Raw genomic sequence first — 17,131 nt, forward strand, 5'->3', positions numbered from 1 at the left:
GGAATTGCTTGAAATCTTCCTGGACCCCTCTGCAGAAGGAAACCATTTTAGAAAACATATTTGTGGATACAATCATGTATTTGTCTTCACTTCGTGTGGTGTGCACATAGACGAACAACTGGCTATAACAGGTCGTGGTATATATACATTTCATTCTCAAGGCTCAATATATCACAGTATAAGGGGATTTTATCCGGATCAGGGCATGCAACCACGTTTTTTGCAACTGTACATATATGATACTAAGCACGAGTTGCAGAATAAGATGCTGGAGAACACACAACTACATAAAACATTGGTTTTTAGGTTACAACAATTGCTACACTGGTATAATCCTTTTCTCCATGTGTTTCACCAGCTTGCACAACAGTCAAATATACATGAGTGTAGTTTGGTCATTAGAGAGCGACCTGCTAATCAGCCACAATATAGTCTTCCAACTGCGTCGCAGGTAGCAGCTATAATTGTTGGTGATGACGTTGAAACAATGATTCATGGACGAGATATTAAGGTGCAAACTCATGCTGGTAGCCTACGAAGGATTCAGGAATTCGTTGGCTATGACAATCCACTACAATATCCTCTTCTTTTTTCATTTGGAACTCATGGATAGGATATCAATACTCGAAGTCAAAGTGGGGGTAAAGTATCATGCCGAACATATTATAGCTATATGCTCCAAGTACAAATCCCCATTTCCTACGCAGTATAGACTTCAATATAATTCTACCAAAAAATTGTTCAATGTATCTAATCTTTTTTGCAAATTCTTAAAAATTTGTAGATCCACCCCGATGATCATTCCACAGTATTGCAAGCAAGGCGACTTCTATAACAATATGTTGTTGATAACTATGTGAAAGTTGAAACCGGAAAGTTAAGATGGATTCGAACTAGACAGAAGAAATTACGGACTGAAATATACCAAGGCTTACAAGATGCCTTACACACAGGAGAAACCAATGCAGGGTAAATATTGTTGTAACTAATTGCTACTTTGTAAATCATTAAGAATTACCCAAAATAATTATTAAAACTAATAATATTTCTCTCTTCTTCAGAAAATGTTGGAAGAAAAAGAACAATATTACCATCGTCGTTGATTGGTAGCCGTCGCGACATGACCCAACGATATGAAGATGGAATGGAGATTGTTCTTAAAGAGGGTAAGCCAGATATTTTTCTCACAATGACATGCAATCCATCTTAGACTGAAATAACTTCAAAACTCAACCCAGTTCAAACTTCACAAGATCGTCCAGATCTAACAACAAGAATTTTTCGAGCCAAATTTGAACAGTTGAAAGAGAATGTAATTAGTAAGGGTGTCTTGGGAAAGATGAAGAGCTATATTTATGTTACTGAGTTTCAAAAAAGAGGATTGCCACATGTACATATATGTTACTAATCTTAGAAAACAATGACAAGTTAATTGACCCGGAATATTATGATAGTTGGGTACGTGCAGAGATACCTTCTAAAGAAGTAGAACCCCACCTACATGATGCAGTGTTAAAACATATGATTCATGGTCCTTGCGGAATACTTGATCAATCTTCACCCTGCATGAAAAATGACCAATATAAACGCAACTACCCACAAGAGTTCACAGCAGAAACACAAAGAGGTGACGGCTCATATCCGCAATATAAGCAACGATTCGACATACCAGTACCGATTAACCAAAATATCACAGTTGATAATAGATGGGTAGTTCCGTACAACCCTTGGCTACTACTAAAGTATGATTGCCATATTAATGTTGAGATATGTAGTAGCATCAAGAGTATAAAGTATCTCTACAAGTATTGCTACAAGGGTCCAAATCGGGTTGCAATGGAAGTTCACAACGGTTCTAATGTTGATGAGGTCCAATAGTTTGTTGATGCAAGATGGATCGCTGCTCCAGAGGTATGTTGGAGAATATTTAAATTTAACCTTTACCGAATGTATCCATCAGTGGAAAGGTTACAAATTCATTTTCCAAATCAACATCAAGTGAGCTTCTATGATCACCAAACCATTCCTGAAATACTTAATAATGATTATTTCTCTAGAATAATGCTCACTGAGAACATTGGCCTAAATCGTGAGGGGGACCAACAATCTAGGCATCTTCTGTATAGGAAAATTCTAGAGTATTACACTTGGCACAACAAGAAAAAGGAATGGCGTCGGCGCAAGACATAGAGGAGATCCATCGGTCGAATTTATACTGTATCACCTTCAGAAGGAGAAAAATTCTATTTGCGTATTCTGTTATCTAATGTCAGAGGACCAATCAGTTGGGATGACTTGCTAACAGTGAATGGTGTCCAATATTCATCCTTCAAGGAATCTACTCAACACCAAGGATTGTTAGAGAGTGACAGTAGCGTCCGTGCGTATTTGGTTGAGGCTTCTGTTTTACGATTGCCATATGCTTTATTTATGAAGGTTGTTTGCAACCATCTTAATATTTTGTGAGTCTACAGATGCAAAAAGCTTATGGGATGAATTTTTTTCATATATGGTGGATGATTATTTGTCAACCAGCACTACAACAGCCTTAGTGTTTACAAATCGGCTACTCAGGGATATAAATGATATACTCCTTCAGTATGAAAAACAGATTACACAATACGATTTGCCAACTCTAACGCATGAAAATGACAATGACAACTCGATACCCAGAGTTATCCAAGAAGAACTGTCCGTCGAAGTGCCCTGAGAAGACCTGTGTTCCATAGAAAGATTGAACAATGACCAATCTAAAGCTTTCAAGTGCATTATGAATACAATTGATCGAAGAGAAAGTGGAGTGTTCATTGTTGATGGGCCAGGAAGAGCAGGCAAAATATTTCTTTACAGAGCTATAATTGCAGAATTGAGAAATAAGGGTCATATTGTCTTGGTAATTGTATCATCAGGAATAGCTGTAACATTATTGCCTAGGGGTCGAACAGCTCATTCTAGGTTTAAAATTCCAATTAATGCAGAACCATCATCCATTTGCAACATAAGCAAACAATCAGATCTTGCAAAGCTTATTAGATAAACAATGGCAATCATCTGGGATGAAGCACCAATGGCAAATAAAGAATCGGTGCAATCATTAGACCATACTCTGAGAGACATATTAGCAAACGATATGCCATTTGGAGGAAAAGTGATGGTGATGGGAGGAGATTTTCGCCAAGTACTACCTGTCGTACCGAAAGGTAGTAAGTCACAAATGATTTCAGCTTCTATAGTTAAGTCTCATTTATGGACTTCCACTAAAATTCTCCATTTGCGACAAAATATGCGATCTTCTAATGATCATGTTTTTGCTGAGTATCTTATGCGCATTGGTGATGGAATTGAGCCCACCATACATGAAGACTTTGTACGGATACAAGCAAATATGGAAATTCCATGGGAGGATGAAACATCGTTACACAAGTTAATAGAAGAAATATTTCCAGACTCACAATCTCATGGGTGGGAGTGGGACGCTTCTTACATGGTAGAAAGGGCATTATTGACGCCAAAAAATCATGATGTGCAACAGCTTAATCATATAATTATCAACCAGTTTCCAGGAGAAGAACAAAATTTAGTCTCATTTGATGAGGTAGAAGGAAATGCTAATAATTTATATCAACAAGAATACCTTAACTCAGTTTGTACAGGCGGGTTGCCACCTCATGTGTTGAAGGTGAAAAAAGGTACACCTTTGATGTTATTAAGAAACATAGACCCTAAGGCCGGCTTATGCAATGGTACAAGGTTATTATGTTGTGAAACTTTCCAAAACATGTTGGATGTAGAAATTTTAACCAGCCATCACTGTGGAAGAAGAGCTTTCTTGCTTCGGATAAAACACAAAATCACAGATAATTCAGGACTGCCTTTTATATTTATCCAGAAGCAATTTCCTGTAAGGTTGAGTTTTGCAATAACAATAAATAAATCACAAGGACAGACCATTCCAAAAGTAGGGATCTATCTTCCTAAACATGTGTTTAGCCATGGCCAATTATATGTTGTTCTGTTTCGAAGTATTTCTCAGTCAACAACAAAAATTTTAGTCAAGAAGGAAAAATAGATGGAACAAGTGGAGAATTTACCAGAAATGTAGTTTTCAAAGAAATATTGTTACCTTCACCACAGGTAATTTATGTTCTTAGTAAGTGTGGGTAGTTACTTCTTGGTACAATTCAGTCTACATATAATTTTAATCTTTAAATATTTTTTATTGATATAGATATTTTTGTATACAAATTTCAATTTATTGACGATTAACGACTTATATTTTTTGATAGACAATTTGATTTCAAAAGAGCTCATCAATATATGCCAGGAGATAAAGACAACGAACTTGAACATCTATTTTACGCAACAAGTACGTACTAATTATCATTAACTAAGACATACTAGATATACTAGAAATATATTAACAAATATCAATTATAGGAAAAAGGATTCCAAAGTCTCTGGAGTGCATGGAAAGATGAACAAGCAATTCCATCAATCAAACCAATAAACAATAAAGTAATTCTTTAAATTAATTACTGTCAAAATTACATTAAATATACATACTTCTATTTCTGTGTTAGTAATCATAATCATATGTTATCTAATAAGTTCATTCCCTTCAAATTTATTCTTTTGGTTGGGGAGGAACAGTTAAAACAGACAAGATCTAATTCTGAAAGATGATAAAAAAAAATACTGCTCCAACAACATATAAGGTAATGCAATCATCGTAGTCAAAATATTATTGATATGCCTATTATCTATCCCCTTCTATGTTTTTCTTTTTCTATTAAATAAAGAAAAAAAGTATATGCCTAAAATATTAAAAGGTTACTCTGAGATTGCAACGGAAATTATGTTTTTATATTGAATAAAGTTACAAAAAATAATTTTAAACCAATGATAATAAATTAAACATTTTTTTCCAGCAACAAACTTACAAGAGCGGAACCAACTCATGTTAGTAAAGAACAACATTGCAGGTACTTATCATTAGATTAAGAAACCCCACAAAATAGAGGTAATATTGGATAATTATAGATTTGAATGCTTTATAGATGGTTTAATGGCTTCTTTTGTTGTGCATGTGTACGAAATCCAATTTCAAACAAAAAATTTTAATTTTATAGGTTTTATTTTTTCTATTGTTAAATTGTCATTCAAATATAATGAAATTTGTATTAGCATATGGTATATTTTATTGATTTCTAAATTTTGTAATTCTTCAAGGCTCAAGAATTTATTGATAAGAAGATGTATGAGAAATTGCTGAAGATTTTTACTCGGTACAAATTCAAAAATTACTTTAGATTTATCTTAACGTTTTTACTTATAATTTGATCTATAATTCTTAAAAAAAGACATAATTATTTTTCTTCTTTACACTTTTTACAGGTACATGAAAGATTTTTTAAATACAGATCCGTACTTTAGTTTACCACTAAAAAAAGGTCTCTAAACAAAAAAAAAATATGACTTTTGAATATGGCTCATTTTTTGTAAATAATAGTATTTTTATATTTATTTTTATGACTTTGAATTAGATAAAAGAAGATAAAATATTATTATAATGACTATTTTATAGATTATGTTATTTGTAGATAAGTGACTCATTATAATTAAATTATTTTTATATTGTTATTGTTTATAGATAGATACTATATGATTATTTTAATTTAAACATTTCTATATTATCATAAACTATTCTATATTATTATTTTTTTTGTTATTCAAAATTAAAATTTTAAAAATTATTAAAATAATCGACTTTAAATCTCATAAAAAAAAAAAACGGTTGAACAGGCATGCATGGCAAATTACCAGAATCGATACATGTTCGTACAGGGATTGACAAATTGTGTCTCGACAGCAAATTACCATTTCGCAAGCGCTGTCACTAGATTGGCCCAACTCGCAGGCGGTAGGCGCTACCAGAGAGATGCCCATTTCGCACCCATCAGGAAAGAATTTGATGGCGACTCCATTTTGTATGCGTGTGTCACTTGATAGCTGCGTAAAATTTTCTTCCGATTCTATTTTGCGGGCACCATGCTTGAGACACTGTGCATTTTCATTTCGTGGGTGCCAAATATAAAATGATTCTGCGCATTATGGTATTTATTTTTCTTCATGTGTATTTAGAGAAATAATAAATTTTAAATATTTATTTATATAAAAAAAGCCATAAAACTTGACTATTGCTAATATTTGAATCTAAATACAATATATTAAAAAAATTATATTTTAAAAAACTTGACTATTGCAGTTTGAATTATTTAATGCATGAATAACGTTTTAGATTTTAGTATTGTTTTTGACATTCTTCTTTTTCTTTTTTTGACACTCTTCTTCTAATTTTTGTATTTAGTGAGGTAAAAACTTTTTTTTTGAGTATATTTCTTTGTTTTTATCTGAACCAAAATGGTCAGAATTGCATGGGTCAAAGGTGGTGGGGTTTGATGCTCCTAATTTTCTTAGGCAAGAAATGACTCGTGATCTTTGATCAAATTAGGGACACTTACTCTCCTTTTTAGGACATATATATATAACGCATTTGCTTTTTTTTATCTTTTCTATTTTTTTTTTCATAAATTAAGCATTTTTATTTGGACATGTATTGTTACCTCCCAGGCCAATACCTTATAAAATACAAATTGTTACATAAAGATGGAACAAGCAGCAGCCAGCATGTAGGGAAAAGAACAAAGAAACAATCATGAATCTAACATAAAGTTCGTTTACTTTACAGCACGCTGTGTATTGTTGCTCAAGATAAAACTGTCTACTTTTAAGAGGGGAAAAAAGAAAAAAAATGTATTTTTAAATATTATGCTGAATTTTATTTATTTAAGTTTTCCTTTTACAAGATGTTTATAATATATATCCAACTGAAGTTACCTCGGGAATGTTTGGTAGATGAGATAGGAGACTCAGTCAGGGACTTCTACTATCAAGTCCTTAAGTGTTCAAAAGGTATTAGGATTAGAATTCAATAGCATATCTGTGGTAAAACTTTTCGTTTATTATGGGTGAAAGCTCCTATACAGTTAACTTTACGTGACGTTAATATCTGATAGTCGTTTAATCAAATCAGTCAAATCATTTAACGACTCTTAACTATCAACTTCACGTGAAGTTGACTTAACTGTACTTGAATTTTCACCTCTATTATTGTAGTGTTCGCAGGCTCTATTTTGAGAGTGCATCCTTTACCTATTCTGGAGGGATAATTATTTAGCACCAATTATTTCTAAAAGAACTTTAGTGTATAATTACTCTTTATAAAAAATTGCACGGATTTTTTAAAATAAATTATTATTTACAGACTCTGAGATTGCACATTGCGGGAGAGTACTCGACTCCAGATTAGTATTATTTTTTTAATATATATGATCAAGTTGTTTAGTATAGAATTATTGTTAGGAATTGTGACATATATTTGTCTTTAAATATGTGTGATTAAAATTGGCGCCCGAACGATTTATTTTATTCTCTTTGATTGCATCAAGTTCTAGGGAGGCATGCATAATGACTTAGAAGCACTAATAAGTAGCGTAGAATAATCATATTCATCTTGGTCATGCCAGCCAGATCTGGAAGGACCAACACCCACATTAATGTACTCAACTTCAGCATAGAGCTCTATCACTTGTTGCTGCATTATTTTTTGCATGGCATTCGAACAACTCATAAAACGCGATATCAAAATCGTTATCTGTCAAAGAGCGTTAGAAACCGATACTCAGATGTTGCCAATCACTTTCACACCAACTGCCCCCATAATAGTCAAGATGAGTTTCTTTAACTCGACAAGGACATATTAGTGTCGGACAAGCACACTCAAAAGATTCCCCATCCTCACCCTCTATCAAGCCGGCATTTGGTAAATGCTCTCATCGGGCTATTAGCCATAAGAAGAAAAAAAGGGTTTAAAGGATAGTATGCAGCCACAATACATAGAATCAATTATAGACCTCAGGTTTGTTTGCACAATGCTAAAGATGATATTATTCGTATCTTGTTGGCTGTGCCAACGAGATGATATTAAACATTACTTTTTCAAATGTATCTAATTTGCAAACTAAATTTGTGTAAAAAAAAAAAAAAAATTATTCATCTCATTGGCAGTAATAACGAAATACTTATAAATTTAGCTCGCCTGCCAATGAAATAAGTAATTGTGGGTAAAAGTATAATTTTGTTTAAAAAAATCGGAAGTTGCAGCATTAATTAATTACTACTTATATTAGGGTTAGGGTTGGCCCTTTAGGCATGGGACCCCAAACTAACAAATAAAGTGCAATGAGACAAGAGCGGGAGATCAATACCTGAAATGAAAAGGGAGCCAAAGGTGGGAGATCGTGATGTAACATAACTGGTTTTGGTTAGTTGCACATGAAGACTAGAATTACAAATATGATATTGTGGGCTGTGAAAGCTGGTTGAGGTGTGTGCTTGGAAATTAATAAATTTAACTTTTATTTCCATAAATCGATTTTTGATATTTTAAAATTATGAAATAAATTAACTCCTAACTGAATAAAAATTATGAATTGAATACTAAATTATGAAAAAAATAAAGTATTCCTTATTTTTTAAAAAATAATATAGCTAAAAGATTAAATTGTTTGAAAATTTGAAAGATAAATGAATAATTTATCTGTTTATTTGTTTGAGAATACCACTAATGTATGTTTATGTCGGGTTGGGAGGAGGAAACTGCCCAGGTTTTGTGTCTATTCATTTTCAACCACGTACTTTGATTTCCTACTGTACCCCTCGTGGTCACTTCAGGTCCTCTAACTGCCTTCCAATTGTTTTTGAAACGTAATTTCTTCACGGATCACAAATAAAATTAAGTTAATTAAAGTAATCAAATTAAAGAGCTAATTAATATCAAGATAAATTTATCAACGAGCTTTAAACCTCTGTACTAATTAATAAAAAAAATAAATTTATCAACGTTCTTATAATTAACAAACAATAATCGATTGAAAAATGCATCATATTCACTACTACTAGTTATTGTCACTTAGTTAATCATAATTAATTAGTTTATGTATAGTATCACAAATATATCTTTCTAACCGTTGAAAGCTTTTTTTCCCAAAAAGTATTAAATTTTTGGTTAAATTATGTTGTTGTTAGCCTCTATTATTATCCTAAATTTGTAATTAAGTCTTACGTTTAAAAGTTTTTAAAAGGGTACCTACACTAATTTTAAATTTATAATTACCTACACTAATTTTAAATTTATAATTAGATTTTTTGTTATAGTTGTTATATTCCTGTATGGTAAGTTTAATTTGAAGTATAATTTGTCCTGTTTAAGGTTGAGTTTGCCTTTGCTTGAGATGGACGAAGTATACATCAATTTTAAGAGGAATGGTGACAACGGACACCTGTAAAAACAATCTGACACTCAAATTAATAAAAATGAAAATGAACATAATGCAATTTAGAGTGAATAGAATATCTCTCATTGTTTTGACTTGTTATTTATATACAGCAAATTAGGTTTGAATTATATCAAAATGAAGTTAATTTACTTGACATAATCTTCTGGTGAATCAGTGTAGTCTGAAAATTACTTGTGACAACCTTTTCTTTTAGTGAAATTATGTTTCTTAGTAGTTATATGATCTTTTGCTAACATAATAAAACACATTTATTATCAGAATAACTAATTTATAGGGAGAGTATAACTGTGTTATATCAAACGGATCACAACTTTTAAGTTTGACCTGTGATATTTTACAATAAGACAGGTTGAGCTTAGATAATTTTTTGACCTATAAATCAGTATTGTAATAATAAGTGGTAGCTCCCAAACTCAATTTGTTGTACTTGAAAAATAATAGTTATGTTAGAGAGAAGAGTCTAAATTAAATAAAATGGAATTAAGAGTTATTATGAATAATGATAATATGACAAATTTTCAAGTTTGACATGTTTATTTTTAAGAGAAGCACGTTGAGCTTTTATGAAAATCAATTTATAACTCGATAAGATATGAAAGAGATGTGGTTTGTGTTATAATTCAGAGATATAAAGATTAGCCCCCCAAGATCAACTTAATATTCTTGAAAATAAAATTCGTCAAACTTTTCATTAGGAAAGGTGTTGACTATATCAGTATATTTATTGGCGAGTTCATAGTTGATTATTTATTGGATTGACTTTGACTTGAGTGATTCCGACTTATAAATGCCGATTTGTTTGGAGTAATTTCGACTTATAGGTGTCAGCTTGTTTAATTTGGATTGATTCCGAGTTATAGTTGCTGGTTTGTTGGAGTTGACTCCGACTTATAGTTGCCGATTTGTTGGAAGTGATTCCAACTTATAGTTATCGGCTTGTTTGGATTGATTCCGACTTATAAATGTCGGCTTATTTTTATATCCCAACTTTAATATTAATTTGTCGTAGTTTCTCTTAGATAAGAGTTCTAATAACTTTACAAGAATTGATATAGCAATAACAAAAATAAAGATTATTAGTCATGGTTTCATGGAGACTATGAAATGTAGAAAGATAATGATTGGTAGAGCATATATAGTTGTTCTCGAACTAATTGATAACTGAGTTTGTTCTTGAATTGACCGATAACTGAATTTGTTCTTGAATTGATTGATTAATTTTGATATATGAAATGATAAGATACATAAATATAAAGTAATTCGAGTATATATAGAGTAGTATACACCTTATAAAAAGTTATGATGTATTAAAATTTGAAATAAACGATTTACATAAACAAACTAAATTTTGCATACACATAATTTTACCGAGATAAAAATGACTTAATAATTTGATTTATTGAGGTCATTTGCCTTCTAAATTTACAAAACGTGTGCATTTCGTCTAATGATCTTTGAGTGTTTTGTTGTGCTTCCAATTTATAGCTATTCTTTTCTTAGTTCGTTTAGTGCATCTCCTATGTTAATGAACTTATTCGTCCTCCACTAATGTCATTTTGGTCAAAATATATGTTGGTCTAGGTCAATCTTGTATATCTAATATGAGGTTGAGCTCTGTCAGGAAGCTCAAGCTCTACGAGTTATAAAGCATTTGTATGGACTGCTTGTTTGGTTGCTTTTGAAGAATTTAATTTGAGTGTTCTTTTCGTATAGAATAATCGATTCACTACAAGAAAATAAAGCATTTGTAACGAAAATTAACTATAGTTACAAAATAAGAATGTTTTGTAATAACATAATTTTTTGTAACAAATTGCGTTGGTTTTTATAATGAAATAATATTTTGTTGCAAAAATTTATAATATTTTGTAAAAAAAAATAAATTATTATAAAAGTTCAAAATATTTTGTAACAAAAAATTAATTTGCCACAAAATTCAATATTAAAAGATTTTCTGTAACTAAAAAAGATTTTATCACAAATTTTAAAAAAAATTTATAACTAAAAAAGATTTTATTTCAAGTAGCTAAAATTTTTAGTGTTGGAAAAAAATTATTTATATAATTTTTTGCATGATAATTTTTTTTCAAAACTTTAGTTTTTCTAAATATTATTTTTGATAATTAAGTATTTTTATAAAATATTAAAAATTATATTATTAATTTTAAAAAATTATAAAATTATTTTTTTAATCTTTTAAAAAAATAATATATCTAATACATATTAATAATCATCAGTTTTTTAAAAAATTAATATATCTAATATCTATTAAGAATCAACTCCTTAAAATTAATTTTTCAAATAAAAAATATTTAATAGTAAAATATTAAAAAATTAAAAATTAGAAAATACTATAGCTTGCCTTATTACATGCATTATAAATCTAAGTATTATTATTTTCAAAAATCCATCGCAATAAAAAATTAAAATTTTATTTATGTCAAATTGAATTTAATTAATAACGGTTCATAACTAATTCTTTTAATAATAAAGTATTGTGTATAATTTAAAATTTAAAATTTATGTAATTGAAAAATAGAATTAAATTTAAATTTAAGTGTCTTAATTTTTACTAAAATTTTAAAATTATTCTTATTTTATTTGATCAAAATTTTATATTTCAAAAATTATTTTGCTAACACAATTAAATCAAATTTTGATAATTTAAATTTAAATTAATAAAAATTCTTCTATAATTTTTGAATAATTAAACATTTTGAATATTTAACTTTTTATACTAATTTTATCTATTTTTTAACTCTAATCTTAATCTTAGTTCTTAAATTTTTTACTATAAATTTTCGTGAAAGTTCTAACTCCTAACTCAACCATACACATTGAGAAGTGAGAAAAAGAAAAAGAAAAGAGGGCAAGAGTGATAGATGATAGAGAAATGGAGAAGCGAGGGAACGAAGAAAAGGGGGAGGGGGAGGAAGGGGAACTCTGGCAGCCGCTTATCCCTAACATCCCCTGCACTGCGCCTCCGCCTGGCATGCTATTTTTCCCTTGTCGTTCACATCTGCCTCGCTGTCTCTGCTCTATTCGTTCACGTCTCTGCTCTGCCTCGTTGTCCACTTCTTATTTCAATGCTCACCATCAAACTTAGCTTCCTCCTTGCCGACAGCTTCCTCCCTGCTCGTCTTCACCGGCAGAAGAATCAAACAGAACCAGCATCTAGTCCCTCGGCTGGTGGTCGTTATCATCTTCGGTCATCAATTGGTCAGCTTCCTTCACCGTCAGTTGGTCCCTGAAGGTGAGCTTCCTTCGGCCAAATGCTTTTTTTTTTTGCAATTTCATTGCTGAAAATCATCACTATGCCTTTAATTTTTTATGAAAGTTGAATTTGTTGCTGAAATTATGACTGAGCTAAATTTTTTTTGTTGCTATAAATCATATTTAGAGATAAAGTTTTGTGTTACTAAAAAACATCACTGAGCCTCGCCTCTCCCCTGTTTGCTGGTTACTGATTTTTCTGATTCTGAGTTATTGATGGTGCTATGGTGTTTAACTACATTGTTAAATTTTGTTAATTTTATTGATTCTGATTTATAAGTTGTTGGTTTTCTAATTTTTCTGATTCTAAGTTATTGATGGTGCTATGGTGCTGACTTCTTTATTATTCTGAACTTGGGCAAAATAACGTTGTTGCAGCTCCTGTTGTTAAGTTTTTTGTTTCTATAATCTTTATGAAATTAGAATAACTGTTGATGGTTAATTTTAGTGATTTTGCAATAATTTTGTTGATGGTGCTGTTAAAGCTAGTGATGAAAAGCAGGAGCAAGTAGAGTTCAAGAAAGTTCAAGATAGTGTGGCTTAATATAACTATCAAGTTGTTATTCATTGGATAGAGAGCCTTTAATTTTATTATCAACAGTCTCCTTCTATATAAGCCTAATACTCATTGTAATCAGTTAGCGTTTTTTACTCATTGTCAATTTTGGTTATTTCAGTTTTATGTTTTCCGTTCTTACTATACATTTCTATTTCCAAACTCTCTGCATCACTATTGCTTCTATAATAACATAAACTTGTTCAGGTGCTTTGGTGCTGTGTTTACAAAACCACAAACTAACCGGCAAGTGCATCGGGTCATACCATGTAATACCTCAGGTGAGTGAGGGTCAATCCCACGAGGATTGATGGACCAAGCAACAATAATTGAATGATTTACTTAGTCAGACAAGCACAAATGAGTGTTTTGGGTTCAAATGCATCAAATAGTACTCAGAGAAATTAAGAGAGCAAACAGTAAACTTGTTGTGAAGATTATATGGGAAAACAGTTAAGGTTTCAGAGGTATTTATCTTTTTGGATTAACAATTCCTACCAACTACTTTAATCATGCAAGATTCAATTCATGGCAAGCTTTAATTGATTAAACCCTAATTCTTTAGTAATTTAATCTCCTCTAACCTAATCAAACAATTCCATGGTCACTTAATTTAGATTAAAGGTGTAAGTCCAATTCTAGTATATTGTCCACACAAACCTTAAATATTCAAAGATGATGTGATTATATGTCACGTATCACGTTAAATCCAAGCAATTAGATAATTATGAGGATTTACTTTCAAGTTGTTATTCAAGTGAGTTAACTTTTCTAAGATTCAACAAGAATTCAAATAGAAAAAGAGTTATCTTCCAATATACTCTAATTCCTAGGATGAAGAACAAAAGTAATCCTTGAATTTAGATCAATAGATCAATCAAAGTAGAATGACAATAGTGTTATTCCATCAAAATAAACAGAGCCCTTAACCTTAACAGAGGAGGTTTAGTTGCTCATGGCTCAGAGAAAACTAGGGTTCCAAGAGTGTGTAAAGTGCGGAATGAGAAAGAGAGAGAAGAAGAGAGCCCGAAGGGCTGAATCTTTCCTCCTTTTATATCTAACCTAATTTGATTTGAAAATAAAATAAGTTAGTAATATCTAAAACCTAAAAGATTGTGTTTTGTTTTAATAATAATGAAAAGAAAATGAAACAAAATAAAATAAAATAATTATTAACTAAAACTAAATTAACGAAGCCCTTCCCTGGAATCTATATACGCGCTACTAGCGCTGAATGCCAGGCTCGGCGTTTAGTGCCGTTGAGTCAGAGAAAAATTGTGGACGTGTCTGACTCTTGACGGTAAATGCCAGGCTTGGTGTTTAGCGCCACTAGCGTGTAGCTCTGACACATTTTACGAAGCACCTGGTGCTGGCATTTAGTGCTGATGAGCGGATATTTTATACGCTTTTGGGGGTAATTTCATGTAGATTTTATTATGTTTTAGTTAGTTTTTAGTATAATTTTACTAGGTTTTAGACAAAAGTCATATTTTTGGACTTTACTATGAGTGTGTGTATTTTTCTGTAATTTCAGATATTTTCTGGCTGAAATTGAGGGAGCTGAGCAAAAATCTAATTTAGGCTAAAAAAGGACTGCTGATGCTGTTGGATTCTGACCTCCCTGCACTCGGAATAAATTTTTTGGAGCTACAGAGATCTAAATGGCGCGTTCTCAATTGGGTTGGAAAGTAGACATCTAGGGCTTTCCAGCAATATATAATAGTCCATACTTTGCGCGAAGATAGATGACGTAAACTGGCGTTCAACACCAGTTCCATGTTGCAGTTTGGCGTTCAGCGCCAGAAACAGGTTGCAAGTTGGAGTTCAACGCCAGAAACAGGTTACAACCTGGCGTTCAACTCCAGAAAAAGCCCAGGCACGTGAGAAGCTTAAGTCTCAGCCTCAGCACACACCAAGTGGGCCCCAAAAGTGGATTTCTGCAATATCCATCTTAGTTTACTCATTTTCTGTAAACCTAGGTTACTAGTTTAGTATTTAAACAACTTTTAGAGATTTATTTTGCATCTCATGACACTTTTAGATCTGAATTTTATACTCTTTGATGGCATGAGTCTCTAAACTCCATTGTTGGGGGTGAGGAGCTCTGCAGCGTCTCGATGAATTAATGCAATTATTTCTGTTTTCCATTCAAACACGCTTGTTCCTATCTAAGATGTTCATTCGCGCTTCACTAGGAAGAAGGTGATGATCCGTAACACTCATCACCTTCCTCAATCCATGAACATGTTCCTGACAACCACCTCTGTTCTACATCAGATTGAATGAGTATCTCTTAGATTTCTTAATCAGAATCTTCGTGGTATAAGCTAGATTTGATGGCGGCATTCATGAGAATCCGGAAAGTCTAAACCTTGTCTGTGGTATTCCGAGTAGGATTCAAGGATTGAATGGCTGTGACGAGCTTCAAACTCGCGATTGTTGGGAATAATGACAGACGCGAAAGGATCAATGGATCCTATTCTGACATGATCGAGAACCAACAGATGATTAGCCGTGCTGTGACAGAGCATTTGGACCATTTTCACTGAGAGGATGGGAAGTAGCCATTGACAACGGTGATGCTCTACATACAGCTTGTCATGGAAGGAACTTTGCATTTATGAAAGTGAGAAAGCATTATGTTGCAGGAATTCAGAGGACAAAGCATCTCCAAAACTCCAACATATTCTCCATTATTGCGTAACAATTATTTATTTTATGCCCCTTTTTTTTACCTTTTACAATCGAGGCTAAAGAATCCTATTGGTATCCTGACTAAGACTAATAAGATAACCATAGCTTGCTTCAAGCCAACAATCTCCATGGGATTCGACCCTTACTCACGTGAAGTATTACTTGGACAACCCATTGCACTTGCTGGTTAGTTGTGCGGATTGCAAAAGTGTGATTACAATTTCGTGCACCAAGTTTTTGGCGCCGTTGTTGGGGATTGTTCGAGTTTGAACAACTAAATGTTTATTTTGTTGCTTAGATTAGGAATAATTTATTTTTGTTACTATAGAGTCATTAAATTTGAGTCCTTTATTTTCTTTTCAAAAAATTTTCAAAAATATTATTTTTCCTTATTAATTTTTAATTTTTATGTGAGTTTAGTTTTATATTTTAAGTTTGGTGTCAATTGCATATTTTATATTTTCCTTTAAATTTTCGAATTTGTGTTCTTTATTCTTCCTTGATCTTCAAGTTGTTCTTGTTTATTTTTCTTCTTTGATCTTTGGTTTTTCTTGTTCTGTGTCTTTTCTTATTTTTCTTGTGCTTTATCAAAACATTAGTTTTTAAAAAAATATTTTTAGTTATTAAAAATACCTTTTTAAAAACGTTACATTTATAGCTCAATTAGCTAGAGCGTTTTAAAATCTTTTTCAAAAATAATTTTTCTTTGATTGAATCTTGTGCCAAACTTTAAGTTTGGTGTTTTCTTGATAATTTTCTTTAATTTTCGAAAATTTATTTTGGTCTTCTAAAAATTTTAAGTTTGGTGTTCTTTCTTTTGTTCTTATTGTTCTTGTGATTCTTCAAGGTGTTCTTGAGTCTTTCTTGTGTTTTGATCTTAAAATTTTTAAGTTTGGTGTTCCTTGGTGTTTTCCCTCCAAAATTTTCGAAAACAAGGAGCATTAGATCTAAAAATTTTTAAGTCTTGTGTCTTTTGTGTGTTTTTCTCTTTCATCATAAAATTTAAAATTCAAAAAAAAATCTTTTCTAACTAATTTTAAGCCATATTTTCAAATTTTTTTATATAAAAATTCAGATTTCAATTTCAAAATTTTTCAAATCTTATCCTTTTAAGATTTAAAAAAAAATTTAATTATATATTTTTCAAAAAAATCCTAACCACTTTCTCTCTCCTCACTTTTTCGAAAAT

At 31.5% G+C, this 17,131-nt stretch overlaps 1 protein-coding gene and 1 pseudogene across 1 annotated transcript; both read left to right on the forward strand.

The window, feature by feature from the left end:
- The first annotated feature begins 1,398 nt into the window (after positions 1–1,398).
- On the forward strand, positions 1,399–1,878 carry LOC130939953 (uncharacterized). The gene has a single exon (XM_057868014.1). It carries the CDS (start codon positions 1,399–1,401, stop codon positions 1,876–1,878), a length of 480 nt encoding a protein of 159 aa, XP_057723997.1.
- A 631-nt stretch (positions 1,879–2,509) lies between these two features.
- On the forward strand, positions 2,510–4,069 carry LOC130939954 (uncharacterized; annotated as a pseudogene).
- Positions 4,070–17,131: the final 13,062 nt, after the last annotated feature.

This window comes from Arachis stenosperma, chromosome 7, assembly GCF_014773155.1.
Source record: "Arachis stenosperma cultivar V10309 chromosome 7, arast.V10309.gnm1.PFL2, whole genome shotgun sequence".
NCBI lineage: Eukaryota > Viridiplantae > Streptophyta > Magnoliopsida > Fabales > Fabaceae > Arachis > Arachis stenosperma.

What these genes read in the sequence shown, in the direction of transcription:
- LOC130939953 (XM_057868014.1), top strand. Translation starts at nt 1,399, where the DNA reads ATGTTACTAATCTTAGAAAACAATGACAAGTTAATTGACCCGGAATAT.